We start from the raw sequence: 27,667 nt of genomic DNA on the forward strand, positions 1-27,667 counted from the left end.
AGAGAGAGAGAGAGTTTAGAGTCATTTCAAGGACTTGTTCCCCAAAAATAGCTAGTAAGAACTTGGCATACAGCCCAGCTGGTGCGGCTCAGTGGTTGAGCATCAGCCTATGAACCAGGAGGTCATGGTTTGATTCCCAGTCAGGACACATGCCCAGATTGTGGGCTTGATCCCCAGTAGGGGATGTGCAGGAGGCAGCCAGTCAATGATTCTCTCTCATCATTGATGGTCCTATCTCTCTCTCTGTCTCCTTTCCTCTCTGAAATCAATAAAAATATAATTTTAAAAAAGAACTTGGAGCCGTAACCGGTTTGGCTCAGTGGCTAGAGCGTCGGCCTGCGGACTGAAAGGTCCCAGGTTCGATTCCGGTCAAGGGCATGTACCTTGATTGCGGGCACATCCCCAGTAGGAGGTGTGCAGGAGGCAGCTGATCGATGTTTCTCGCTCATCGATGTTTCTAACTCTCTATCTCTCTCCCTTCCTCTCTGTAAAAAAATCAATAAAATATATTTTTTAAAAAAAGAACTTGGCATACATTTAAGAGCTAAAATTCAGACCCTTTCAACTATGCATTTATATAAAATTATGCATACAAGTCAGTCCTAGGTTGGGCAGAGCCTCCAGTGATTCTCTCCCTTGGTGTCAGAACCAACAGATGAGTTGTGGGGAGCTGTGCAGTGTGCGCTGGGTCATTGGTTACTCATTAAGCTAAAGTACTGAAGCTAGTGAATTATTTTCTTCATTGCAAATTAGGGGAAACACAAGATTACTTCTGTAATAAATTCACTCTCACATGCCTTAGCAAAACAATTAAAAATAGAAAGCATGGTGCTCTGGACCTGGTGACTCAGTTGGTTGAAGCACCATCCCGTACACCTGGGTCAGGGCATATACCTAGGTTACTAGTTCAACCCCCAGTCGGAGGACATACATGAGGCAACCAATTGATGTTTCTCTCTCACATCAATATTTTTCTCTCTTTTTCCTTTCCTCTCTCTCTAAAATTAACAATATATCCTCAGACACTGGCCAGTGTGGCTTATTTGGGTGAGCATCATCCCATGAACCTAGAAGTCGCCAGTTCAGTTCCTGGTCAGGGCCCATGCCCGGGTTGTAGGCTCAATCCCCAGTGGCGGTGAGGGGGACGGCACTGTGCAGGAGGCATCCTATCGATGTTACCCCCTCTGACATTCATGTTTCTCTCTCTCCCTCTCCCTTCCTCTCTTTAAAGTTAAAAAAATATATATTTAAAAAGTAAAAATAAAAATATATCCTATGGTTAGGATTAACAAAAAAGAAAACATGGTAGCATTAAGGTGAAAAAAAAAAGGAAAGGAATTTCTAACTGATCAGCTAGCAGTTTTTGAGATGGCTGAGAACTGCCATCAGTGAGATCATCTTAAAGAAACACTCTTAATGACTTGAAAAAGTCCCCATCCCAAAGTCAATTATAGGCACTCAGTATTACAGATTTACCTGAATTTAAAGTTACGTTAAAAAACCATTTTATTAAGGTAAGAGAAGAATCCATTTTAAGTTATCACTCTAAAGCTATATATAAGATAAAGATATTACATTACTTTTAGTGTTTAATTTTACTACCACACTAATACATATACATTTTTTTTAATTTCTGGGGTTTCAACTTACTTACTTAAATGTTCTTATTTTGGGTTGTTGAACATGTGTGTTCCAATGAAGGAAATACTTTTTTTATTACACACATTAAAACTATTCCCAATCTTATTCCCCACAGATGAACTGCTTTCACTATCTTCATGACTCATCCTGTCCACATAGATTCATATTCACATTTTATAATCTGTAATTTTCTTTCTTAATATTATATCATGAAATATTTTTCTGTATTTCCACATAGTTATTGGATCTTTTTAATAGCTGCAAGATATTCTATCACAATCACTTACTTTTAAATGGTTTGATTTGAACCATTTGTTCCTCGTTCTGTGATCAGTAGTCACAATCAAAGGTGACAACATTATTCTTCATTATGAGTTACTTATATTTCAGATACACTCACAGGTGGAGCCAAAACGCCATAGTTAATTGGTACACGTTAACTCTCCATTAATATGTCTTCATTTTTCTATTTCTAACATGAGGATTAAGTAGACTACCATGCAGGTTTGCTAAAGGCAGCCCCTATGTTTTCCTTCATGGAAACAGTCATGGGGGAGAGCAGCATCGGCACAGCGCCTCTAGGCTGTCAGCGTGCCCTCTACAACCACCGCAGCACCTCCCCTGATGTCAACCCGGCCATCCGGACGCAGGGATATCTCCAGTTCTCCTCCTCGGCAGGAACACTGAAAGGCTGGACAAAACAAAACAAATCACAAATTAAGATCATTTCCACCCTTTTTAGTGAGCAGCATTTAGTGAGATACCTCTTATTACAAGTTCTAGAATCCTCCTAGGTCAGCTTAAAGATAAATGCTTTAAAGATAAAATTCTTTAAAGATAAAATCTGCCCATGATACTGCCCAGCCCAACCGGTTCTCCTAAGGAGTGAGGGGCCACAAATGCACTTTCATCCGCAAAACACACAGCTCCAGGTCTCCCCTTCCTGAGCTACTTCCTCTATCATCTCCTGTAATGCCCAGGCTCACCCCACCCACAGCCTCCTCCCTGGCCCTGTCTAGGAGTAAGCAAGGACATGTGAAAAGATAGATGCAGGAACTAGATGTCTAGGAAGATAAAGAGGGGTGTTCTTGTCCCTCCTGAGAAGGCCCCGTCTTTCCAGGCCTGAATAAGACAACAGGATCTCATTCATTCATTGTAGTTGCCAAGCAACCACACTGTCAGGCAGACAAGAGGCACCGCCTCAGCCTTCCTGGAGCTCAGTGCTCAGGGGAGTGAGTAACTAGTCTCACCTAAGAGCAGCCACCTGCTCTCCCCAAATCAGGCTCACAGAGGCCTAACCCTCCCACTAAGTAAGACCTCTAGGGTTGGACTCCTAATTTGATTATTAGGGCTACGTAGCCTCCATTGTCTGAGGTCTATGTTCTCTGCCCCTGAGAAAATATATGTTAATCACCAGGGGACTTGGTTCAAAAGCAATTTGTATGATTCAACCCTGTGGCTAGTAATAGCAGTAAGGAGCCTCACTGACTATCCAATCTCCATCTTTCACATCATAGATAACTCCTCTGGGCCAAAGTTACACAGCTAGTTAGTTTTATTCAACAAACATTTATTGGGCACTCACTGTGCTGGAAGTGTGTCTGTGTTGGGAGAGATGGGTAGAGATGTTTGGGGTAGAGGATATTTAGAGTAGAGGGGTCAGGGTGAAGGAATTTAAAAACCTTTCATTTTCATGTGGGTGACACAAAACATATCTTCAAGTGCATAATTTGAGAAGGAATCCTAGTTTAAGATTAGGCTTTTTAAAAATATATATATTTTTATTGATTTTAGAGAGGAAAGGGGAGGGATAGAGAGATAGAAACATCAGTGATGAGAGAGAACCATTGATCGGCTGCCTCCTGCACGCCCCTCACTGGGGATCAAGCCCGCAACCCAGGCATGTGCCCTTGGCCAGAATCGAACCTGGGACCCTTCAGTCTGCAGGCCGACGCTCCATCCACTGAGCTAAACCGGCTAGGCCCTAGTCTGATTTGTGTCTCTAGGGCTAGACTTTTTTTTTTTTTTTTAATTGAAAAAGAGCTGTCTTACCACGCATATCTTTCTTCCCCAGTTCTTGGGACCAGTAGCTGCTGAGAACAGTATGTGCAGACCCTTAAAAGAAATGAGAAGTTATGATACCACACAAGGGAATAGGGGCAACTTTGTGGTAAATTTATAAGCAATTGCAATCAACTAGTTAGTCGTCGTGTCGGCGTGGCCACAGCAGAGTGTGGGATTACGAATGGAGATAGAAAGGAAGGCATAGAATGTATGGAAAAGCGCCTCCAAATGATGCATTCGCAGTGCTGCACACTTTCTGAAGGCTGAATTAAACGGTGGGTTTTCATTCTTGTCCTGTCCACACGTTACCGTCAGCCCGTGGTAGGAAAATCAAGTCCTTCACTTAAATCTACATCCTTCAAGTGAGACCATCTGCTTGCTCCCAGGATGCACAGGCAAGGAAAGGTGGGAACTCTGACAAAATCCAAAATTTCCATCAAGCACACATTCCCAGATTTTGGTGGCAAAAGAACTGTCTTTCGGTGAGGTATTTTTTTTAGATGATTGTGCCCAAGGTTTAGATCAGAGAATGGGTAGTGAAATGAAGGAACAAGCTGTAAAGTAATAACTGTCAGAAAAGTCTGTGGGGCAGAAAAGGCTGGGGTGGGAAGGGCCCCTCCTTCAGGAAAACTTACTAAATGTTATGGGAGGTCCACATGGTGTGACCAACCATCCCAGTTTGCCTGAGGCTGTCCTGGTTTTAGCACCGAAGGCCCTGTATGCTGAAAAATCCCTCCGTTTTAAGCAAACTAAGATGGTTGGTCATCACTGTCCAAAGACCTTTCCACTGTAGAAAAGCATTGTTTTAGGGGAAAAACTTGCCCTCTGTGCCAATTAAAATCTTTGTAAAGCAGCTGTGCATGTGTAAATCCGCTCAGAACTTCTATTCCATGGGGAAAGGCTTGAGTTGGATTGTTTGGATGTCATTTGGGCATTTTCCTGACATCCAAAAAGTGCTTGCTTACTGAGCTTTGAATTTCACTTGTTTTGTTCCTCAGAGAGTAACTCAGTCATCCCAGCCCCTGCCATCTGACCAGAACAGTCTGCCCAGCCTCCTTCTGCCCTGGCCACCATCCCGTGTGCCAGCCTCCGCATGGCCCCCTTTTGCTGCTCAGCCCACTCTTCGCACTGTGGTAAGTATTTAACTGGCCTTGGATTTGCATAACCCTATGGGATATTATCTGTATTTTATAAAGGAGGGAATGGAAACGTTTAAAAGTGAAGCCCTGGCAGGTGTGGCTCGGTTGGTTGGGCATCATCTCATGCACAGAAAGGTTGTTGCTGGTTCAATTCCTGGTCAGGGCACATGCCTGAGTTGCAGGCTCAATTGCCCGGTGGGGTGTGCAGGAGGCAGCTGATCAATGTTTCACGATCATATTGATGTTTCTCTCTCTCTCTTTCCCTCTCCCTTCCACCCTCTCTAAAAGTCAATCAAAAATCTTTTTTTAAAAATAAGTTAAGCCATTTGCCCAAGGTCAACAGCTAGAAAGCTAGGATGCAAACCAAGGCTGTCTGACACTAAGGTTTAATCCTGCTATACTGCTTCTTTTTGTGGGGGGGGAGGGGTAGTAAGGATATTTTTCCCATTGATTTTTAGAGAGTGGAAAAAAGGGAGGGGGAGGGGGGAACATCAATGTGAGAGAGACACATCAATTGGTTGCCTCCTGCACCTTCCCCAACCACAGCCAGGGATCGAACCTGCAACCCAGGCATGTACCCTTGACTGGGAATGAAACCCAAGACCATTAGGTGCGCAGGCTGACACTCTAACCATTGAGCAACACTGGCCAGGGCTATACTGCTTCCTTAATTCTGTGTTTTTACGTGAAGGGATGGGGGAGGTGAGATAGGAAAACAAAGGCAGCTCAAAACCCAAGCAATCTGAAAAGTCACATGAAGGACGCTTAAACAGCTATTTGTTATCCACCCCCTCCATTGTTTAACCCCCCCCCCCAGGACCCATGTCAAAAAGTACCTGTTACCGGGTCTTCTGCCACGCCAACCCAGGGTGCGAAATATCTGGAGTAAAAGTCGAATGTGTGGGTCTGCCCACCGGGCTTTCCTTTAAGAGTGAGGATGAGTCCTCTCACCTTCCCTGTGTTCTCTACTTGCAGCAGATCCTGTGTGTTCACTTTCAGGTTCTCCAGAAATGACCTTGTTCATAAATGGGATGGATTAGGACAAACCCCATTCCACAGACACCCCACCGCCACCACCACCCCTACATGGACTCCATAAAGCAGGCCAGGGTGTGGCTGACCCACACGCATCAGCAGGGGCAGGAGGAGGAGCAAGTGGCATACCTTCCTACCCGAGAACAAAGCTCTCTGGCTGCAGAAATCATGGTTTGACTGGGCAGAGCACAGCCAGACCAAGCCAGGGCTATAGATGGGGGTGCTTGGCCCTCTCCGAAGTGCTGAGGAAGCCAAAAATCTCGTTCACCTGTCATAAGTGTCACTGAGCCGGACAAGGAGCTTCCGGGTGTCTGGGGAGTAGCGGATGTCCTGGACCAGTGTGTCACCTATGGCAGTCTGTGAAGACAGACCAAAGACTTCTCAGGCATGTGCCCTGGGTCCAGTCCTTGATCCCGTGTGGGAAACGACCTTTCCTGAACATCTGCAGAGTGCCAGGCACACCCCTGGTCTCCAGTCCCCAAGTTTTAGTTAGGTTTCTGGGCTGAAGGTGTTGCCCAAGGAAAAGGTCAGTTTCCTGGTGATTAAAGAGGCCTTTAAAGGAATTGAGCTTATCTTTTTTGAGCCAAAGATAGACATTATTCACAAGTGTTAATATGTGCCTGAACACACAACTCCTTCAAATGGGTATTTTCCCCACAGATCAGAAGAAAGACTTAGAGAGGCCCAGGGTCACACACACATACTCTTGTTCATTTCCAACTAGAGGCCCAATGCATGAAATTCATGCAAGAGTAGGCCTTCCTTCCCCTGGCTGCTGGCACTGGCTTCCCTCCAGCACCCAGCACCCCGGCTTCCCTCGCAGCCTGGCTTTCGTCCAGAAGGTCGTCCAGAAGGACGTTTGGTCTAATTAGCATATTATACTTTTAATATATATATATATATATATATCCCTAAAATGCAAATAGACAGAATGGCGGAACAGAACAATCGGTCACTATGACGTGCACTGACCACCAGGGGGCGCGTGTGGAACATGGCAGGCATCAACTGCAGTGAGATGGTGGAGCAGGTGAGCGGGGGCACCAGACCAAGGCTGGGTGCCGGTCGCTGTCATTGGGGTGAGCCTCTGGAGGTTACTGAAAATTCTTTGCTCCTGTGCACTGCAGCCCCACCGGGCGTTCACACCTGCTGCCAGCGCCGGGCCTGCTCACATCCGCTGCCAGCACTGGAGCCACTGCTTGCAACTGCCACCAGCGCCCAGCGTCAGCCCCAATCACTCGGCGCCATCAGCGGGTGCAAGCAGCGGCTGCCAGCCCCGATCACCCCTGAGGGCTTCCCCATCTCCCCCTGCTCCTGAGGGGCGATTGAGGCAGCAGCCGCTGCTCACACCCACTGACAGTGCCGCCCCGCTTGCACCGGCTGCTGGCGCCGGCCCCAGTCACTCAGTCACTCGTGCAGTCAGCGGATGTGATTGGGGCTGGCGCCATCAGCGCGTGGGAGTGGCTGCAGCGGGAGTGGGGCTGCTGGCAGACAGGGGACTGGGGGCTACAGCGGGAGGGGCCGAGACCCACCCCTGTGCCCACCGCAGCCATGTGGCCCACAATTCCTTTCAAGGTGCATGAATTCGTGCACTGGGCCCCTAGTTACAGATAACATTGTTTTGCTTGTTTGTTGGCTTGGGGTGCTGAGGGAATAGATGAGGGGACAAAAGCCCCTTTAAGCTCTACCAGTGGCTGTGGGCAGAGTGGGTGACAATGGCGATGACAGAGCAGTTGTCTGGCAGTCATTTGGTGGCTTCGGGTTTTCTAACTCTCTTCAGGGACTGAGCTGCTCCAGGTCCCAAGGCCAAGCCTCTCTCCTCCTGGAGTGATGCCTGGGATGTCTGCCTCTGTGACCACAGCTAACCAATGTCCCCCTCCCTAGAAACAAATCCCAGCAGCCAGATCCCACCTGCTCCCCGGGACCTTCCAGTCTCTCTGAAGGGTCATCCAGCCCTTCTCTGCATGGGTTCTATGTTATCTGAAAGTTTAATTCTCAGCTGGGAATCTTACTGCCAATTTCTAGGAACACAAAAGGACAACCCGTGATAAGATGAATAACCCTTTGTCATTCCCATTTTTCAAACGCTGACCCTGAGGCTTAGAGAGGTCAGGTTAAGTTCTTTCTACCATGAACAAGGAAGAAAGAACTCTGAATATTTCCCATTTTCCTGCCATGGTGCTTTAAGTAGCTCTCCCCACCCTACCATGGAGGCTAATGCTGACAATGAAGAGACAGGGGAAACTGGTCCATCTTCTCACCAAACAGATTCAGTATTACAATTCAGACTTCAAACGCACTGTTCTGTTCATCCAAGCTTAGATCAGAACGCTGATACCAGTAGCAGGCCTGTCTTTGTGGATCAAATGGTACCGAATCTTTGTGTTCAAATACTAACAAGTGTTCAAATAACAGGAGCACAGGCTTGATTCTTGTCACTAACCTTTATCAAGTCTTTTACTTCATGGAGGTCCTAGATGGGGAAAAAGACAAAACCGTTATAAAACAGGCACTCTGCCAGTTGTACAGTTTATCAATTAGAAAGAGCTGACCTGGGGGTGGGCTGGGTAAAGAGGCAAGTCCAGGATGATACCATCCTCCGCTTTTCTGGCCTTTAGTTCCCCACTCAGCGTGACAAAGGTTAGAGTGCTATTCACATTTTCTGGCAAAAAAAAAAAAAAAAAAATCTTATTTTGTCGATCATAAAACTGTTAGAAAATGAATCATGAAATGGGAAAGTAAACTTTGTTATATGCTTATAAGTCTGTTTCAGACACCGTTGTGTTGTCTCAGGTTCTCTAGCAGTGCTGCCCGCGTTTGGTTTGCTGGGGTCCACAGTGGGGTCCCTCACTGGATTCTAATTTGAGAACCAGGAACATGATTGATTAGACTTGGCATCATGCTGCAAGGCTTCAAATCCCAGCTCCTTACTGCTTCCTAGCTATACCCTTGAGCAAATTATTTAACCTGCTTAAACCTCAATTTCCACATCAACAAAGTGAGGTAATAATTCAATCGATATCAATTTTATTTTACCAGTAAAATAGGGCAATAATTAAGCCTGCCTCATAGAAATGTTATGTTTCCTAATGCGATTTTAAAGTATTAACCTACAATTAGCATGGAATTATAAGCTCTACTAGTCAGTTTATAGATGACAAATAGAACATTCAAGTTATGAACAACAATCTGATATGAACAAATCAGGTTTATTTTAAATAAACAAAGCTAGACATAAAATTTTGATTTAAAGATTAGACTATAAATGCTGATATGATAGCCCTCCCTCTGTGTTTCTGATACAACTTGTGCCACTTATCTGACTTCAATGTGCATAACATTTTTGGTGAAAACAGAGATTTGGGACTTAATTGTTTTTCACTCCCTAATATTTCTGTAAAACCACTTTGCAGTTCAACTTCTCCCTCTATTTAATCCTTTCTTTACTCCCCTGTCAATATTGATCCCAAGAATATTGCCTGCAGTTCCTCCGGCATGCAGATGTGTCCCCGAATCTGCACTGCACCCTGGCGGAACCTGCCCTGCAACCCCTTCCCTTACTATCCCCATGTACAGCAGTTCTCCAGAGAACCTTCTTTTCTAACTCCCCACTTCTTACAGTTACCCTGTCATATCATCCTGTTTACTTCTGTGTGTTGTCTAAACATGTTCATAGCTGCCTCCTGCTGCGATTTAGGGCATCTCCAAGCATCTCCTTCTGCCCCGTTCCCACAAAGCCCTCATCTTTACCTGCTGTATATGCAGCTTAGATGGAAAGTGGTAAGATGAAGGACTAGGTGCTGCACCCTATCCTCACAAGTGGTAGTTGTAATGTAAGTAGTTGGGTGCATGACTCTTTAAAATTCAGAGTAGCCCTAGCCAGTTTGGCTCAGTGGATAGAGTGTTGGCCTGTGGACTGAGGAGTCACTGGTTCAATTCCAGTCTAGGGCACATGCCCGGGTTGCAGGCTCGATTCCCAGTAGGGGGTGTGCAGGAAGCAGCCAATCAATGATTCTCTCTCATCATTGTTGTTTCTATCTCTCTCCTCTCCTTTCCTCTCTGAAATCAATAAAAAATATTTTATAAATTAATTAATTAAAATTCAGAGTAAAGAAGCTCTTGTTTCAGTGTGGGGGGCACATACTGAGGGCAAAGTGTGCCTTTTGGGTCCCCGATATCATGTGTGTCACCTGTTCTTCCTGTAAACTCCCCTCCACAGACACCGAAGACTCCAGATTTACAATAAATGGCATTCCAGGGAACAACGCTATGGCTTTCCAATATGCCTGGCACATACTCAGAAAGGCCAAGGTTATTGAAGGTTGATGTTTTTTATTCTGGATAATGTTTTACATGAAATAAACTCTGCAATGTCCCATTCCAGTGTTCATCACAAAGAGCATGAGAATTTTTTAAAAAATGCTATTTGCTAAGTGATAGGTTCATTTTTTTAAATCACATTACTTATTTTGTGAAACAGCACAGCTGCAGAAGCCAGGGTAGCGTGACCACAGAGAGGAACCTCACTCGCCGGTGTGAACCACCTTAGTCCAAAGCAGGAACCTTCAGGGAGAGATAAGCCAAAGAGAGATGAGATCATTCCCGTGCAAGTGAGTCACAGACTTTTCGTTTTCTTATTCTTCTCTGAATTTTTCACCAGCGTGATTTAATTGCTGAAACATGTTGTGAAAGGAGTGAACTCTAAGCATACATTCTACGGTTCCTTGGTGCTAGGTCCGGGGCTGAAACATTCAAATCAACCAACCCCACACCCCCAGATTAACTGAGAACCAAATCAGAATCTCGCTCTCCTATCTGCATGCAAATAGCAAATGGGCATTTCCCTTAAATAGCACCCTCCCACTGGAAAAGCAGCTTCTCCTACCATAAAGAATGGTTTTTTAGAATGCTTATTTAAGGTGACAGGAGAAGATTTGACTTTGGGTGGTGGGCACATGGTGCAATATACAGATCTGTAACATAGAAACCCACACCTCAAGCCTATATGTTCATGTTCACCAGTGTCACCCCAATCAAATTAATAAATAAATATTTAAGAAAATAAAGAAAAGCCAGAAAGCGTACTTACTTTGTGAGAAGCTGTCACTTGGGTTCAGTTTTCGGATAAAGGCGGTTTCTGAGAGGTTCATTTCCCTTGCAATTTTTTGATGCATGTCTTCATCCAATTTCTAAATTAGAAACAAAAGGTTATTGAAACTCTAGAAACACAAATCCATTTTCCTTGGACAGTGACTGCCATTCGTTAATAACACAGTTTATTAATGTGAAAACTCACATGCTTCACAGGAAATAATTGCCAGGGAATCCAGGGACTTTGATAAAGATTGGCACCTTATGAAGAAGGGCTGTAGGTGTGTGCGAAGCTGGAACAGGCTCTGAAAAACCTACTGGCCTGGCCTATCCTTTGTGAGATTATGACAATCTATCTATCGGATAGCGTGTGCTCTCTTCTAACAACACTCTCCACAGATGGGGACTTCGCAGTCTCCCTTTCTTGTTGGATAAAGATGTTTGGCACACACATTAGACAGGCTGGGCCCCTCTGCCCCCGTTTATGCACGGTTCACTCCCTCTCATGGGCCAGGCTTCAGGCCGAGGTCACTTCCTGCAGGATGCCTTCCAGACTGCTCTGTCCAAAAGCACGGTCTCCTCCCAGTGCTTGGCCACCTGAAACTCCCTCGTGTGTCCTTTACTGTCGGTCCCCCCACCTCTGACTCGGAGCTCTGAGAGGGCACGGACGGGATGGTGTTAGTTTGCTTAGTCCTGGCTTAGAACAGTGCTTTGTATTCATCCCAGGATGGGAGGGGCTCAAGAAACATTTGCTGAAAGGATAATTACATTATTCACTTAATCTTCATTTTTAAAACCCTCAATGTAGATATCCTACCCACTTACAGATTAAGAAATTAAACACAGGGGTTGTATAATATCCTAAGATAATGATGATATGCCTAATAAATGGCAGGATGATTAAGAATGTGGGCTTTGCAAATGGTAACAACCAGTGAATCTAGAGGAAAGGTATTATATGATTGTTCATTGTACCATTCTTGAAACTTTTTTGTAGGTTTTTAATTTTTCAAAATAAAATGTTAAAAAAAAAATAGCCCTAGCCAGTTTGGCTCAGTGGATAGAACGTTGGCCTGTGGACTTCAGGGTCCTGGGTTCAATTCCGGTCAATGGCATGTACCTCATTTGCAGACTCCTCCCCAGGTCAGGGCATGTGCAGGAGGCAACCAATTGATGCGTTTCTCTCACATCAATATTTCTCTCTGTCTTTTCCTCTCTCTTCCCCTCTAAAAAGCAATGGAAAAATATCCCTGGATGAAGATTAAAAGAATAAATAAAATAAAAATATATATAAATAATGTGGGCTTTGGAAACAGACAGAATTGGATTTATATCTGGATCAGCCCTCATAGCAGTGCAAAAGTGAGCAAGTCATTTGCTCTCATGGGGCCTCAGTTTTCTCACCTTTAAAATGGGAGTAATAGTACTTTAATGAAGACACATGCATACACATATGTATTTGCAAACACACACATTCCTCTTAAGAAAAAATGGGTCAGAAGTATGAGTTTTCCTTTTGAGAATAAAAGTAAATTTTTAATCAACATAATGCTTACTAGCTATAGTTTGTATTCCAAAGACAAATGAATTTTTGCTTTGACCAAACCCAGAAATAAGAATTATTACTTTATACTAATAAGTTCATAAGTTCATAATTCATTTATCTGAGTTATGCAAGTTAAGCACACTTTGTTTTTTACTTGTTTCAAATTCTTTTGAAACACTTTCCATACACTTGTATAAGGCATAAAACAGTAGTTATTGTGAAAAATCAGAAATGGTTTTTAAACTGTCAGCTGATATAAAAATCCTAGCAAGAGGTTTACTTAAAGGAGCACTATATTCAAAAATCTATAGAAGCTCTGTAGTGCTATAGAAAGAAACAGACAGAATTTGACTTAAAAAATTGATAACTGCCCTAGCTGGTTTGGCTCAGTGGATAGAGCATCGACCTGTGGACTAAAGAGTCCCAGGTTCAATTCCGGTCAAGGGCACATGCCCAGGTTGCGGGCTCGAACCCCAGTGTGGGGTATGCAGGAGGCAGCCAATCAATGATTCTCTCTCATCATTGATGCTTCTATCTCTCTCTCTCCTTTCCCCTCCTCTCTGAAATCAATTTTTAAAAATTGATAACTTATTTTTTGAAAACCCAAACATAATAAATTTATTTTATTTTTACTTAACTTTTTTTTCCAAAAGATTAAATCCAGTAATGCATATAAAGTGCTCATCACAGTGCCCAACACGTAGTAAGTACTTGATAAATGTTGGCTTTTTACTTTGAGTGGCTCAAAGCCCGAGCTTTAACCTGCCACATTACACTGCCTCCCCGTAACAAAGACACACTATTATTACCCTTTACCACATTGCAGACAGGAAAACCAAGGTCTACCAGATCAAATGGACTCCTGCAACGTTTCTGAGGGACAGCAGCAATCAATTGCTGAGTATTGTGCTGGGACAGCAGCATCAGCACCACTACCCAGGGAAGGTGTTAGAAATGCCGTCTCAGACCCCATCACAGGCCTTCTGAGCCACAATCTCCATTTTAACCAGATCCCCACATGATCTGCGTGCACATTAAAATTTGGGAAGGCCTGGTATATAAGATATGGCCCTGTGTTCTTTTTTCCCCCAATATATTTTTATTGATTTCAGAGAGGAAGAGAGAGATAGAAACATCAATAATGAGAGAGAATCATTGATCCGCTGTCTCCTGCATGCCCACACTGGGGATCAAGCCCACAACCTGGGCATGTGCCCTGACTGGAGATTCAACCATGACCTCCTGGTTCATAGGTTGACACTCAACCATCGGAGCCACACCGGCCAGGCTGGCCCTGTGTTCTTGTAGGGAGTCAAGGCAGATACAGAAAGCAACAGTGAGCAACACCAGAGAGTACATATGTATTTGAGATACATAGAGTATGTACAGTGTGTAATTGAGATACATAGATTTTGACAATAAACATGCTAGGCCTTTAGAGATGAGGCCTTGAAGTAGACTCAGAAAAGGGGCACTTTTTGGTGAGTTGGGCAGGAAAATGTGGGCAAAGAGCTTTGTACTGGGGATGCTTCTTGGGCAAGTTACTTGATCTCACGTCTGTTCTCTTGTTAAATCTTTGACACGCTAGGATTCCGTGAGCTGGGGTGAAGGGAATTAGGATGTCACACCTGTACAGTCCCACCTGAGTAGAAGAAGCGGGGTGGTTGTTTGGGCATCCCAGCCAACAGGCAATACTGCTTTCCCTCTCAGAGCTCACCCGCACCTTCCCTTCCCCCGCTTCTTAACCAAGCGCTTTACCTTTCCTTTCTCTCTCCTGAGCTTTAAGGGCCCTTCTTTTGCTTCTGTCACTTTTCCCTGAGCCTACGCAGCTGAGCTGGCTAACTTCTAGCTCTGTAATTTTCTAAATAAACTTTCTCTTATAATTTGGGGAGAAAAAAGCATTGAACTCAGGCACTTGCCATGGCTTATGGAATGTTCTCTGCGGAAACTGGCTCACATGCCTGTGTATACAACACCTGAGAGAAACTGGAAGCCATTTAATTCCCTAGTGCAGAACCTGCCATCACAGGGCTCAACAGTGAATGACAGGGTGACAAAGGAAAGCTGGTGCTGGTCTTCTGTGGTGCCTGCCAGTCCTTCCTCTCTCTGATCTGGTCAAACTCTCCCTATCCTTATCCTTCCTTTATCTATTGCTTCCCTCGACAAGACCTTCTGAGAGCATTAAAGCATCCCACATTGTAGCCAAGCTCACCATCTTTTGGCAATAAATTTTCTTGCAAATGGGCTGTTTTGCACATCAGCTAGAACACAGGCTTTACTTTAATCCTCTCTACCATATGACACCAAATGCAATTTGAACTTCTGTAACTAATTTCTGTGCCAGGACTCCTGTTATTTGCCTGAGGGACAGAAATAATGTAGAAAATTTGGTAATAGCAGCCCTCAATATGCACCATATGCAGCTGAATTTCTACAGTGGAACCAAAGGTCAAGATGATGGTGCATCATGAGAAGGCTCATATTGGTTCAACTTTGAGAACTTTAGAAATAAAAGAAAGAGGCTACACACTCATTTAAAATACTGAGTTTTTGTTCAAATAATTTTTCCATTTTACACTACAAGCTTATTTTCAAATGCAGCACATAATAATTACAAACCAACAACTTTTAATCCTCTTGCTTTAATATCCATTTCCCTTTGGTAATGTCACATGAGACAAATTTCCAACAGCAAAACAACCATGATTTTTTATTTTATTTATTTTTTGAGTTCCAGTGTACTGCACTGGGACACTGAGGTTCCATCACCATTAGGCCACCCCAAAAAATTAATAATCAGAAAATGAGTAAAGTTTTAAAATACTCCCATCTTGTGGCAGTTCAGAAATATGACAGCCTGCATATAACTTCTCTCAGTCTTTGTCCCTCTGCTGCAGACGGATTCCAGCAAAGGAAAAACAGCTGGATGTAGAAAGTTCTAAATCATCCAGGAAGAAATGAGAGGTTCCTTCTGAGGCACTGGGACTTCTTATTGTGAAGTTATGTCCACACAAGGCAGTACTCAAGCTGTAGGCCATCTTAGTGGTTCTACGGATGCCTCGTCTCTCCAGCTCCAAATTGAGCCCAAAGTTCATTCTCACTTCCCATACCCCCTATCCTGCCCCACCAAGGAGAACGTAAGACCAATGACAGTTGGTTAACCAGAACTCTTCAGAGATTTTGCCATAATTTAATTGATTATATTTTTACTTTCACTCAACAGAGTGCCTCCCGTGTGCTAGGCCGGGTGTGCTGAAACAAGTCAGAATGGATCTAAGATCGTATAGAAGGTGCAATCTGATGAGGAAGACAGGTACTGAGTGAATGACAAGAGTGATGGTAGCCGGAACCGGTTTGGCTCAGTGTATAGTGTCGGCCTGCGGACTGAAAGGTCCCAGGTTCGATTCCGGTCAAGGGCATGTACCTTGGTTGCAGACACATCCCCAGTAGGGGATGTGCAGGAGGCAGCTGATCGATGTTTCTCTCTCATCGATGTTTCTCTCTATCTCTCTCCCTTCCTCTCTGTGAAAAATCAATAAAATATATATATTTTTAAAAAGAGTGATGGTAGTGAGCACAGTGGTTAAGAGCACAGGCCCCGCAGCCAGGCAGTCAGCCACTGAGGAGTGTGTGACCTCTGACAAAGTGCTTCCCCTTCCTCTGCCTCTGGGTCCGCATCTGTAAAGTGGGGGGTGGTAATAATAAGACCTACTCATAGAGTGGTTGTGAGGATGAAATGAGATAACGTGTGAAAAGCAATGAGCACAGTATTGGGCTGAATGTGTCTGAAGTCACTGTTCCCGAAGCTGAGGGTTATGTTCTGGAAGCCAATGAGGATACTTGGGAAGCAGAAATTCTACATTAACATCTCCTCCTTTGCATTGCTCTCCCCTCCATCACTGGGCAAAGGAAAACCCTTCAGTGCCCTAGAAGAATCTTCTCTGCACTCCTCAATCTCTTTTCTGGGCACAAAAATAGATATGAGGTTGAAACTCCCTAGCAACCCCAGGAGCCTCTGACGGGTGTGGTCACACCCCGTGAGCCTCTCTCTAAGGAAGGCCACAGAGTTGGGAAACGGGCAGTGATAAGCCTCCTGACATGAGTTAGAGCCTGGGTTTTGCTGTACACCTGTTTTTTTTTTTCCTTAAATGCATAACTCACTAAGCTGTAAAGGGGTTTTGGGTGTTCTCTAAGTTTAATAAGGAAAACTGGAACAACAAATAGTTCAGGAACTAAAACTAAGCATTCCTCGAAGCCAGCCCAGCGGGTGTGGCTCAGTGGTTGAGTGTTGACCCATGAACCAGTTCACAGTTCAATTCCTGGTCAGGCCACATGCCCAGGTTTCGGACTCAATCCCAGTGAGGGGCGTGCAGGAGGCAGCTGATCAATGATTCTCTCTCATCATTGATGTTTCTATATCTCTCTCCCTTTCCCTTCCTCTCTGAAATCAATTTTAAAACCAGCTTTTTTTTTTTTTAAGTGTGAAACCCATCCTCCTTGCTGTCGCTGGCAGTGATTACTGGTGATGAAAAGAATAATAGCTAAACAACCAGTACATGCCAGTTAAATTGGAATACATGTATATATTGGGCACACAACAAAGGTTTTCTATGAATAATTTTAACAGAAAAACTCATATAAACTTCTTTTTAAACAGGTAGCCTCAAAGCAACGGATCTCAACCTCAGGGCCATTTTTTTTTCTTTTTTATTTATTTTTATTTTTTTAGAGAAAGAGATAAACATCGATCAGTCACCTCGCAAATATGCTCTGACTGGGAATCAAATCTGAAACCTGGGCTTGTAGCCTGACCAGAAATTAAACCCACCACCTTTTGGTGCACGGGAGAACACTCCAACCAACTGAACCACACCAGCCAGGGTTTTCGGGGATGTTTTTTTTTTTTTAAGAAAAGAATGGAGAGAAACAGACGGGGGGGGGGGGGGGGGGGGGGGACAGCTGGGGGCAATTTTTGATTGCCATGACTGAGAGAAAAGGGGGGACTACTGTTATCTAGTGGGTAGAGGACAGGATATTAGTAAACATTTTATGATGTACATGACAGTCTCATACATCAAAAAACTACCCAGTCCAAAATGTCAGTAGCGCTGCAGTTAAGAAACCTTGTGCTACACACACACACACACACACACACACAAACACACAATATATATATATATGGCTTTGTTAGAATATGAAGAAGAATAAATATGGGATACCTTACCCTGTTGATCTGTTATTCTCACTAACTATGAAGGCTGGTTTACCGGAAAATAAACAAAATATCACCCCTGAGCACTATCACAGTCCTCTGACCTATCCAGTAGTTGGTCATGAGTTTTGTAGTTTTTCACTCAGCTGACACCATAATGTATCTATTTCATCTTTAAAATATTGTTTTGATACATTTTCCATGTGTCTATATGGTCTTTATTGCCAAACTGATTATCACACAGTTTTTTAAGATTTTAAATATTTTACTCAAATATGTTCCATTTATCCCTTAATTTGGTTTTTTTTTTCCCCACCTAATGTACAGTGTTATAAGTTCCTCATGTGAGAACATTAAAAATGGACTTGTCCTGCCGAAACCGGTTTGGCTCAGTGGATAGAGCGTCGGCCTGCGGACTGAAGGGTCCCAGGTTCGATTCCGGTCAAGGGCATGTACCTGGGTTGCGGGCACATCCACAGTAGGAGATGTGCAGGAGGCGGCTGGTCAATGTTTCTCTCTCATCGATGTTTCTAACTCTCTATCTCTCTCCCTTCCTCTCTGTAAAAAATCAATAAAATATATTTTTTAAAAAATGGACTTGTCCTTAAAGGAAAACAAAACAAAACTTTAGAAAATTATAAAAGCTCTTGGGACCCCATTTTCTTCCAGCAGTCTGTTATCAAGTATTCAAAAAGCAATTACCTGGTCTTTAGACTGTCCACCAAGTTTCTCTATGGTTAGTCTCATCTTGGTCAAATTTTAAATAATTTTAAACAAAACAAAAAAGAATATCTGCACTTAAATCTGAAGTATGTCCTCCTCCATAAAATCCAACATTGTTCTCTGAGTTCCCTTTGCACCTGGCACCTTCGGGTCCCTTAGCCTCTGAATAATGATGAGGCTTACATTAGACTTTGAGCACCTCAAGGGCAGACAAATTGACTAATCTTTGTACCTCCCAGCCCTAGCCCAGAGCCTGGCTCCTGGCAGGTGTTGATAAATATTTGTAGAATATGTCGATGACAGGCTAAACACCGGAATTGCGGTCAGCATTATAAGGTTTAGCCCTGTTTGTCGCTGATATTTTCCTGAGTTCACTTGTGTTTCAGGTGATCTCTGTCTCCAGCCATGGGTAAGGAATCCAAGGGCAGAAAACATAGTTTGCACTTTCTTTATAATTTGTATTGATTATGAATTGGGGAAAGTGTTAAATTAGCATCCAGGAGAACAGGACTCTCATGTCCACAGAATAGAAAAGCTAGCAAACTAGTCTTCAGGTATCTATTCAGTTGTCTCTGACAGGCCATCAGATTAGCCTAGTCTCACAGGTCCAAGGCCCAGAAGTGAACTGGGAGACAAGAGAGTGTCCCCGAGCCATGGACTTCCTCATCTTTTTCTTTCTTTCATTTTGCTTTATGTTAAGTTCTTTGTTAAAATTTTATTGCCTAGTTTTTCCAAATACATAAATAACATGTAAAATATATTTTAATGGAGAAGTAGATAGAGAGTTAGAGTTAGGTAGGTAGGTAGAGAGAGAGAGATCCTTGAGCCTGTTGCTTAAAAGAATGAGGAATAATGCTGATCCTTGTCATCTAGTATATAAATCACTTAAAACTATTTTCAAAACTCTTCAAGGATGTTACGTATGGAAACATGGGCAAATATACTGAGATTTTTGACAAGCAGCTTTACTCAATTTCACAATTCCTCAAGGTGGAGTTGTATTTGAAGATTGTTTCTTTTTTAAAAAAATATATATTTTTGTTGATTTCAGAGAGGAAGGAAGAGAGAGAGAGAGATAGAAACATCAACGATGAGAATCATCAATCGGCTACCTCCTGCATGCCCCCCATTGGGGAGTGAGCCTGCAACAGAGGCATGAGCCCTCACTGGGAATCAAACCGCGACCTCCTGGTTCATAGGTCAATGCTCAACCACTGAGCCACACCAGCTGGGCTGCCAGATTATTTCTAAAGAAAGTTCATGACTTAGAATCTGGTTGTTAACTACTCTCTTGCTAATCCTCGCAAACTATTGTGTTACTTGATAAAGCCTGTTAACTTTATTACTTTCTTTCAGCAGTGTGTGGTTGGCTAGTGCCAACTGCAAGGTTGCATAATGAATGCATTGTTAATGTGAGCGGAGGACTCTTGAACTCTTGATCACCATTTTGCTGCTCCCCTTGAGAAAGAAAATAAGCGCACCAAGGACTCAATTTACAGTATTCACCTATCTCAGGAAAACCTGGGCCTCTCTCCGCCGTGACTGCACCCTGGAATCACACACGGAGACGGACCCAGAGACTCTGCTGTCACTGGCTTGGTCTGAGGCCTGAGCACAGAAATGTTAAAGCTCCTCTGTGATTCTGGTGTGCAGGCCAGGTTGGGATTCACTGCACACGAATGCCCCAGCATGCACTTTGCCCAACTTAGTAACTTACTTAACATCATGAATTGCTTACTGTGTTTCTGAAAATTCTCACGTATACATACTCTGGCACTAACTGCTCTGAGTGAAAGGGTATTTTGGCTTGCTTCCTAATAATACCCAGGGACCAACACAAAGCACTTAAGGTCAGGGAATATTTAATTAACCTGTTAATAACTTAACCTAATCAAAAAGCCATTTTTAAAATGAGACTTTCAGTAAACTAAGTTCTCCCTATATTAGAACTTAATTCCTTCTATCTTTCTACTTTATTCCTTACAAAACATCTCATTTCTTCATCCTGAAAAAAAATCTCTAATTACATGGACTATAGGTAAGATTAGAAATATGCAGTTTGGATCTTCCATGCTAAATGTAATATCAGCCATGTCTAGTCACATAAAACTCATCTAATTTTATTCTCCTCCACATTTGGTGCTAACTAAATGAAAACCTGAGGGCTAAAAGGGAGCTCTAGTCCTTCCCTACGTGAATCTTCATTTCTCTAGAATTAAACTTGTAGGTGTAAGCTTTCTCGCCTAAATCAATTTGCAGACATGAACGTTGCTAGTATCATTTGACAAAAAAACACAAAGAGGTAAACAGCTGGTCTGATTTTTTTTTTAAAGACCTATTTAGTTCTCAGGGAATCTAGAATTCCAAGCACTGCATTTCCAAACTAATACTCACATTTTCTAGGAGACAAACAGCAGCAGGATTTCCACGAAATGCTTTTGCTGTGAATGCATCTGCTATGAAAATAGGGAGCTTCATTTTCCTTGCAGGCTGTCTCTGCAGGCTCTCACAAACGCTGGTAATCTTGTTGTTGCAAAAAAAAAAAAAAAAAAAAAAAAATCAGGAAGTTAATGTTTTATTTGGTGTACAGAAGCAACTCACAGCTCCAAGATACAAAGTCAAGCAATTATTCTAACACACCTACATTTAAAGATATGTGATCCCTAATTTTTTAAGCCTCTAAAATGAATAGAACATTTTCTTTTCAAATTTTGTATTAACGTTTCATACTGTCCATATACTTAACAACATCATCATATTCTTTCTTAAAGCAGCCAAAACTAGCTTAGGCTATGTTTTTGATGAAGTGAATGAAACATCCAAGGGGCACATGTGTGTTTATAGTCACCCAATAAATGTTACTACCCTTTTAAAAGAATGTATTTTTTCTAATTATAAAAAAATATGCTCATTATAAAAAAACTTAGCAAATTAAAGTGACCCATAACCATGTAACAACATTTCTTTTTATTTTTGGACTTAGTATAATCAAGGAAGCCTAATGCTTTAATTAATTTTGTGTTATTTTATTAAATCTGTAGATTGGAGACTTTTGTGAGCTCATGATACAGATTAGTTAAAGCTTTTCATTAAAAGAATAATACTTTCTTTTTACTACAAATCTATCAAATACAGAAAAACGGGGGTGGGGGGGGCGGGGTCAGGGAAAGAATATCCTGTACTTTCACTGCCTAGAGATGAACTCTATTAACATTCTGGGTGTTTCCTTTGCTTTACTAGAAACATGGGCTTTGTCATAGTAATGGAGGGACTCCTCCCTCCCAAAGTTATAGTACTTTTTGAAGATTCACCAAATTAGAGGGTGCTTTGCTTACACCTGAAAGAAAATGACCCATCTAACATGAATTTCTTGTTTTCAGGGAGAACATAAACAACCTGGGAAGCCCTGCTGGCTGCCCGAACCAGGCCCCAGCCCCCTTGGCAGCTCCCAGACCCACAGGTATTTCTGTTTCTTTATTTTTCGAGAATTTTCCATAAGAGTTTATTTGAATCAAACTGACAACTGACCCCCTTCATTAACTTTAATAAGTTTGTACCTTTTGACCCTAAGCAATAACATTATTAATATTTTAGACATTGCTTTTAATCAGAATTTTTACCCTCTTAACAGTACTTAGCATAAATATTTTTCAAGGGAAATACTCTAGATACACTAAATGCTTCAGAAACATCATTTAAATAGGTTTACAATAGTCTGGAAATGTGCCGGAAGCCGGACCACCCTTGCTGCTTGACACAGTCGCTGTGGGGAAGAAACATCTGCACAGCTTATGATTCAAGGGACCTGGCGTATATGGAATACTGTTCTTAATATGTTTGCTCCCCTTCTTAGCACTATGTGTTTTAACCAAGGTCACCTCTCCAAGAAAGGTTGTTTCCCCAGGTGGGGATTTTTATCAGTAAAACCCCTTAACTAAGTGTCAGGCGGGTAGTTAATCACTTTAACTACGAACAATCACGCTTAAGCTACATAATCTTTACTCTCTGGGATGGAGATAACAAACGCCCTAACCTTTGGAAAAGAATGGATAGGATCGCCAAAACCGGTTTGGCTCAGTGGATAGAGCGTCGGCCTGCGGACTGAAAGGTCCCAGGTTCGATTCCGGTTGAGGGCATGTACCTGGGTTGCGGGCACATCCCCAGTAGGAGATGTGCAGGAGGCGGCTGATCGATGTTTCTCTCTCATCGATGTTTCTGGCTTTCTATCTCTCTCCCTTCCTCTCTGTAAAAAATCAATAAAATATATTTAAAAAAAAAAAAAAAAGAATGGATAGGATTAAGATCAACTGGTATAAATACAGATTTAGGAGGAGAAATAAGCACAGAACCTGGCTGGAGAATCTGGCTGAACACTGTCTCCGTGTCATTCCTTCTTCGCCGACTCCGTCCACACCTTTGGGAACCCCTGGACCTGCTGGGGTTGGACCCCAACAATTGGTGCCCAACTTGGGGCAAGAACCCACGACCCTGAGATTAAGAGACTCATGCTCTACTGTTGATAGCTGTTTACTACTTGGAATCAGGGAAGTGCCCAGAGTCCTGCCGCTGCCATGAACATGTCGGCCCCCAGCTCACTCATGAAACAGCCGCCCATTCAGTCCACTGCCCGGGTCATCCGCAATGAGCAAGGTGAGATTTCGATGGAGAAAGTGAAACGTTATGTGTCGGGAAAGAGGCCAGACTTTGCCCCTGTGGAGTCCTCAGATGAGGAGGATGAAGAATTTCAGTTCATTAAGAAAGACAAAGCCGCAGCGCCCGCGTGGCTGTGTGGGCTGCCGCTGGCTCTGCGGCAGGCGGCGGCGATGGAGCGCCCGGGGCCCAGCGAAGGTGCTGAGACGTCGGCACCGGACCCGCAGCTGGCAGTCACCATGGGCTTCACGGGGTTCCGGAAAAAAGCTCGTACATTTGATTTGGAAGCAATGTTTGAACAGACTCGAAGAACAGCTGTGGGAAGAAGTCAGAAAACACTGGAGGCAAGAGAAAAAGAGGAAGAAATGAACAGAGAGAAAGAATTAAGAAGGCAAAATGAAGATATTGAACCTACATCTTCAGGCTCAAATGTGGTCAGAGATTGCTGTAAATCATCTTCCAGTGATACGAGCAGTAGTGGAAGTGAAGAGAGTTCTGATTCCTCTGATGAGTTGATTGGCCCTCCTTTACCCCCTACCATGGCCGAAGAACCTGTTGATCATATGGAGCAAGCTATTGGTCGTTTACCTCCACCTCTTCACAAGGAAGAGGAAGATGGTGATGATGATGATGATGATGGTGGTGGTGGTGATTCAGAAGAGGAAAATCCTGTTCAAAAGATCCCTGATTCTCATGAAATAACGCTAAAGCATGGCACTAAAACAGTTTCTGCTTTGGGTCTGGACCCCTCAGGTGCCCGCTTGGTGACAGGAGGATACGACTATGATGTTAAGTTTTGGGATTTTGCTGGAACGGATGCTTCTTTTAAGGCATTTCGATCCCTTCAACCCTGTGAATGCCATCAGATCAAGTCATTGCAGTATAGTAACACAGGAGACATGATTCTTGTTGTATCCGGAAGCTCTCAAGCCAAAGTGATTGACAGAGATGGTTTTGAAGTAATGGAATGTATAAAAGGAGACCAGTATATTGTGGACATGGCCAACACCATGTCCACAAGGGTCACACAGCAATGCTTCATACTGGCTCATGGCATCCCAAAATAAAGGGAGAATTTATGACTTGCTCAAATGATGCGACTGTGAGGACATGGGAAGTTGAAAATCCAAAGAAACAAAAAAGTGTGTTTAAACCACGGACGATGCAGGGTAAAAAAGTGATTCCCACCGCGTGCACATACAGTAGAGATGGAAACCTCATAGCAGCTGCCTGCCAGAACGGAAGCATACAGATCTGGGACCGGAATCTGACGGTTCATCCTAAAGTCCACTACAAACAGGCTCATGACCCGGGTACAGACACTTCTTGCGTGGCTTTTTCCTATGATGGTACTGTCCTTGCCTCTCGTGGAGGTGATGATACATTAAAATTATGGGACATCCGACAGTTTAAGAAGCCACTTTTTTCAGCCTCGGGTCTTCCCACCATGTTTCCAATGACTGACTGCTGTTTCAGTCCAGATGATAAACTCATAGTAACCGGCACATCTGTTCAAAGGGGACGTGGCAGCGGCAAACTCGTTTTCTTTGAGCGCAGAACTTTCCAGAGGGTGTATGAAGTAGACATCACGGATGCGAGTGTGGTCCGCTGCCTGTGGCGTCCAAAGCTGAACCAGATCATGGTGGGAACTGGAAACGGGCTGGCGAAAGTCTATTATGACCCCAACAAGAGTCACAGGGGAGCAAAATTATGTGTGGTCAAAACCCAGCGGAAGGCGAAGCAAGCCGAGACTCTGACCCAGGACTACATCGTCACCCCTCACGCCTTGCCGATGTTCCGTGAGCCCCGCCAGCGGAGCACCAGGAAGCAGCTGGAGAAGGACAGACTGGACCCCCTGAAGTCGCACGAGGCCGAGCCTCCTGTGGCGGGCCCAGGTCGTGGCGGCCGGGTGGGAACCCACGGCGGCACCCTGTCCTCATACATCCTGAAGAACATTGCTTTGGATAAGACCGACGACAGCAATCCCCGGGAGGCCATCCTGCGCCACGCCAAGGCCGCGGAGGACAACCCGTACTGGGCTTCTCCAGCCTATTCCAAGACTCAGCCCACAGCCATGTTTGCACAAGTTGAATCTGATGATGAGGAAGCAAAGAATGAGCCAGAATGGAAAAAACGTAAAATCTGAAGAACCTCATAGGAGAGCTGTTTGCATGAGGGGGAGCATATTGAACAGGTGTGTGGTGTTTTTTTAATGCAATGAAAAATACATTTTTTTAAAAAATATATTTTATTGATTTTTTACAGAGAGGAAGGGAGAGAGATAGAGAGTTAGAAACATCGATGAGAGAGAAACATCGATCAGCCGCCTCCTGCACATCTCCCACTGGGGATGTGCCCGCAACCCAGGTACATGCCCTTGACCGGAATCGAACCTGGGACCTTTCGGTCTGCAGGCCGACGCTCTATCCACTGAGCCAAACCGGTTTTGGCGAAAAATACATTTTTTAACAAAACGAAAAAGGAAGGAAGGAAGGAAGGAAGGAAGGAAGGAAGGAAGGAAGAAAGAAAGGAAGAAAGAAAGGAAGGAGGAAAGGAAGGAAAGAAAGGAAGGAAAGAAAGGAAGGAAAGAAAGAAAGAAAGAAAGAAAGAAAGAAAGAAAGAAAGAAAGAAAGAAAGAAAGAAAGAAAGAAAGAAAGAAAGAAAGAAAGAAAGGAGGGAGGGAGGGAGGGAGGGAGGGAGGGAGGGAGGGAGGGAGGGAGGGAGGGAGGGAGGAAGGAAGGAAGGAAGGAAGGAAGGAAGGAAGGAAGGAAGGAAGGAAGGGGAAGGGAAGGGAAGGGAAGGGAAGGGAAGGGAAGGAAGAAAGAAAAAGAAAGAAAGCCAAAGAACAAGAAGCAGAGCCTGAGGAACAGGAGGAGGATTCATCTAGCGACCCCCGACTACGCCGTTTGCAGAACGGTATTAGTGAAGATGTGGAAGAGAGATTGGCTCGACATCGGAAAATAGTGGAACCTGGAGTCGTAGGAGAAAGTGACTCAGAAGTAGAAGGAGATGCTTGGCGCATGGAACGAGAAGGTAGCAGTGAGGAAGAAGAGGAAGAAATTGATGATGAGGAAATAGAGCGGCGCCGTGGCATGATGCGTCAAGGAGCACAGGAGAGACCAAATGAAAAGATGGAAGTCATGGAAGTGGAAGATGAGGGGCGCTCTGGGGAGGAGTCAGAATCAGAGTCCGAGTATGAAGAGTACACAGACAGTGAAGATGAGATGGAGCCTCGCCTTAAGCCGGTCTTCATTCGAAAGAAGGACCGAGTAACAGTTCAAGAACGTGAGGCTGAAGCATTGAAACAGAAGGAGCTGGAGCAGGAGGCTAAACGCAGGGCCGAGGAGAGGCGCAAGTATACACTCAAGATTGTAGAAGAGGAGACCAAGAAAGAGCCGGAGGAAAACAAGCGATCCCTGGCTGCACTGGATGCACTGAATACTGACGATGAAAATGGTGAGGAGGAAATATGAGGCATGGAAAGTTCGAGAACTAAAGAGAAGAGGGACAGAGAAGATCGAGAAGCGCTTGAGAAGGAGAAAGCAGAAATTGAACGCATGCGAAGCCTGACTGAGGAAGAGAGGCGAGCTGAGCTTCGTGCAAATGGCAAAGTTATTACCAACAAAGCTGTCAAGGGCAAATACAAGTTCTTACAGAAGTATTATCACCGGGGTGCCTTCTTCATGGATGAGGATAAAGAAGTATACAAGAGAGATTTCAGCGCACCTACCCTGGAGGATCATTTCAACAAAACAATTCTTCCCAAAGTCATGCGGGTCAAGAATTTTGGGCGCTCTGGTCGTACCAAATATACCCACCTTGTGGATCAGGACACCACCTCCTTTGATTCAGCATGGGGCCAAGAGAGTGCCCAGAACACAAAGCTCTTTAAACAGAAGGCAGCTGGGGTACGAGATGTATTTGAACGGCCATCTGCCAAGAAGCGGAAAACTACTTAAAGGTCAACTAGTTATTCCTCCAGCCGTGGGACACAAGGGCTATCCAACTCTATTGCATGTTTATACATTGAATTTTGAAATTTTGGAGAGTCTTACAGTTAAAGGCATCAATCTAGTTGTAAAGCACTGGTAGAGTCTGGGTTTTCTATATCGAGCTTTGCGTTCTTGGAAATTGTGCGTACAAGTGACACCTAATAAATACTTTTTGGTTATGCTCACATGCCACCAAGGTTCCTAGTGACACTTCATTTTATTTTTAATTAAAAAAAAAAAGAAAAGCAAGCTGAATTTTGGGGAAGGATGAAGGGCAGTCATGGTAAAGAGATGGAAGTTATGGAAGCATGGGTCTACAAAGTCATTAGAGAAAAATATTATCTATGTCTTTACATACATACATTTGGATTTAACTTTAGCAATTGTGGGAAATAGTGGGTTTTTTGAAAATGTTATGATTAATATAATCCCATGAATAACAAAATAATATCTTTCAAAATCTTGTAGCCCTCTCTATATGTATCCTTCTGTTTTTTATGTACACTTACAAATGCATGCTTCCTATAAATATAGATTATGTATATTCATATATAATACCTAGTTAATGCAAAAA

At 43.6% G+C, this 27,667-nt stretch overlaps 1 protein-coding gene, 1 long non-coding RNA gene and 2 pseudogenes across 6 annotated transcripts in view; 3 read left to right on the forward strand and 1 right to left on the reverse strand.

Moving 5' to 3' along the window:
• Positions 1–27,667, forward strand: part of LOC139021967 (uncharacterized) — a 58,583-nt gene that overhangs the window by 27,190 nt on the left and 3,726 nt on the right. For 3 of the 5 annotated variants that reach the window (XR_011473575.1, XR_011473577.1, XR_011473579.1), the window contains exons 1-2: positions 10,365–10,489; positions 21,832–21,911. This is a non-coding gene — a long non-coding RNA (uncharacterized lncRNA). Of the gene's footprint in view, positions 1–4,703; positions 4,839–10,364; positions 10,490–15,678; positions 15,830–21,831; positions 21,912–27,667 lie in introns of those variants that run through there. The other 2 variants (XR_011473576.1, XR_011473578.1) reach the window with 2 other exon arrangements.
• On the reverse strand, positions 1,501–26,982 carry PBLD (phenazine biosynthesis like protein domain containing). Its single transcript, XM_070432871.1, has 10 exons — positions 26,920–26,982; positions 20,846–20,974; positions 10,969–11,068; positions 10,344–10,442; positions 8,432–8,541; positions 8,323–8,352; positions 6,148–6,236; positions 5,681–5,859; positions 3,694–3,756; positions 1,501–2,332 (listed from the first exon to the last, which is right to left on the reverse strand). The coding sequence occupies exons 2-10, from the start codon at positions 20,927–20,929 to the stop codon at positions 2,220–2,222; spliced, it is 867 nt and encodes a 288-aa protein (XP_070288972.1). The 5' UTR covers positions 20,930–20,974; positions 26,920–26,982; the 3' UTR covers positions 1,501–2,219.
• Positions 22,513–25,352, forward strand: LOC139021962 (WD repeat-containing protein 70 pseudogene; annotated as a pseudogene).
• Positions 25,912–27,072, forward strand: LOC139022142 (microfibrillar-associated protein 1 pseudogene; annotated as a pseudogene).

Source organism: Myotis yumanensis, unplaced genomic scaffold (assembly GCF_028538775.1).
Source record: "Myotis yumanensis isolate MYYU_CA2020_CCGP unplaced genomic scaffold, mMyoYum1.0.hap1 SCAF_13, whole genome shotgun sequence".
Classification (NCBI taxonomy): domain Eukaryota; kingdom Metazoa; phylum Chordata; class Mammalia; order Chiroptera; family Vespertilionidae; genus Myotis; species Myotis yumanensis.

Bases quoted from the DNA above. Each gene is read 5' to 3' on its own strand.
- PBLD (XM_070432871.1), bottom strand. From the start codon at position 20,929: ATGAAGCTCCCTATTTTCATAGCAGATGCATTCACAGCAAAAGCATTT. The intron at 10,443-10,968 runs GTAAGTACGCTT...CTCTCCCTGAAG, and splicing joins AAGTGACAGCTTCTCACAAA to GTTCCTGCTTTGGACTAAGG. The intron at 8,353-8,431 runs GTCAGCTCTTTC...TTCCCCATCTAG, and splicing joins TTTACCCAGCCCACCCCCAG to GACCTCCATGAAGTAAAAGA.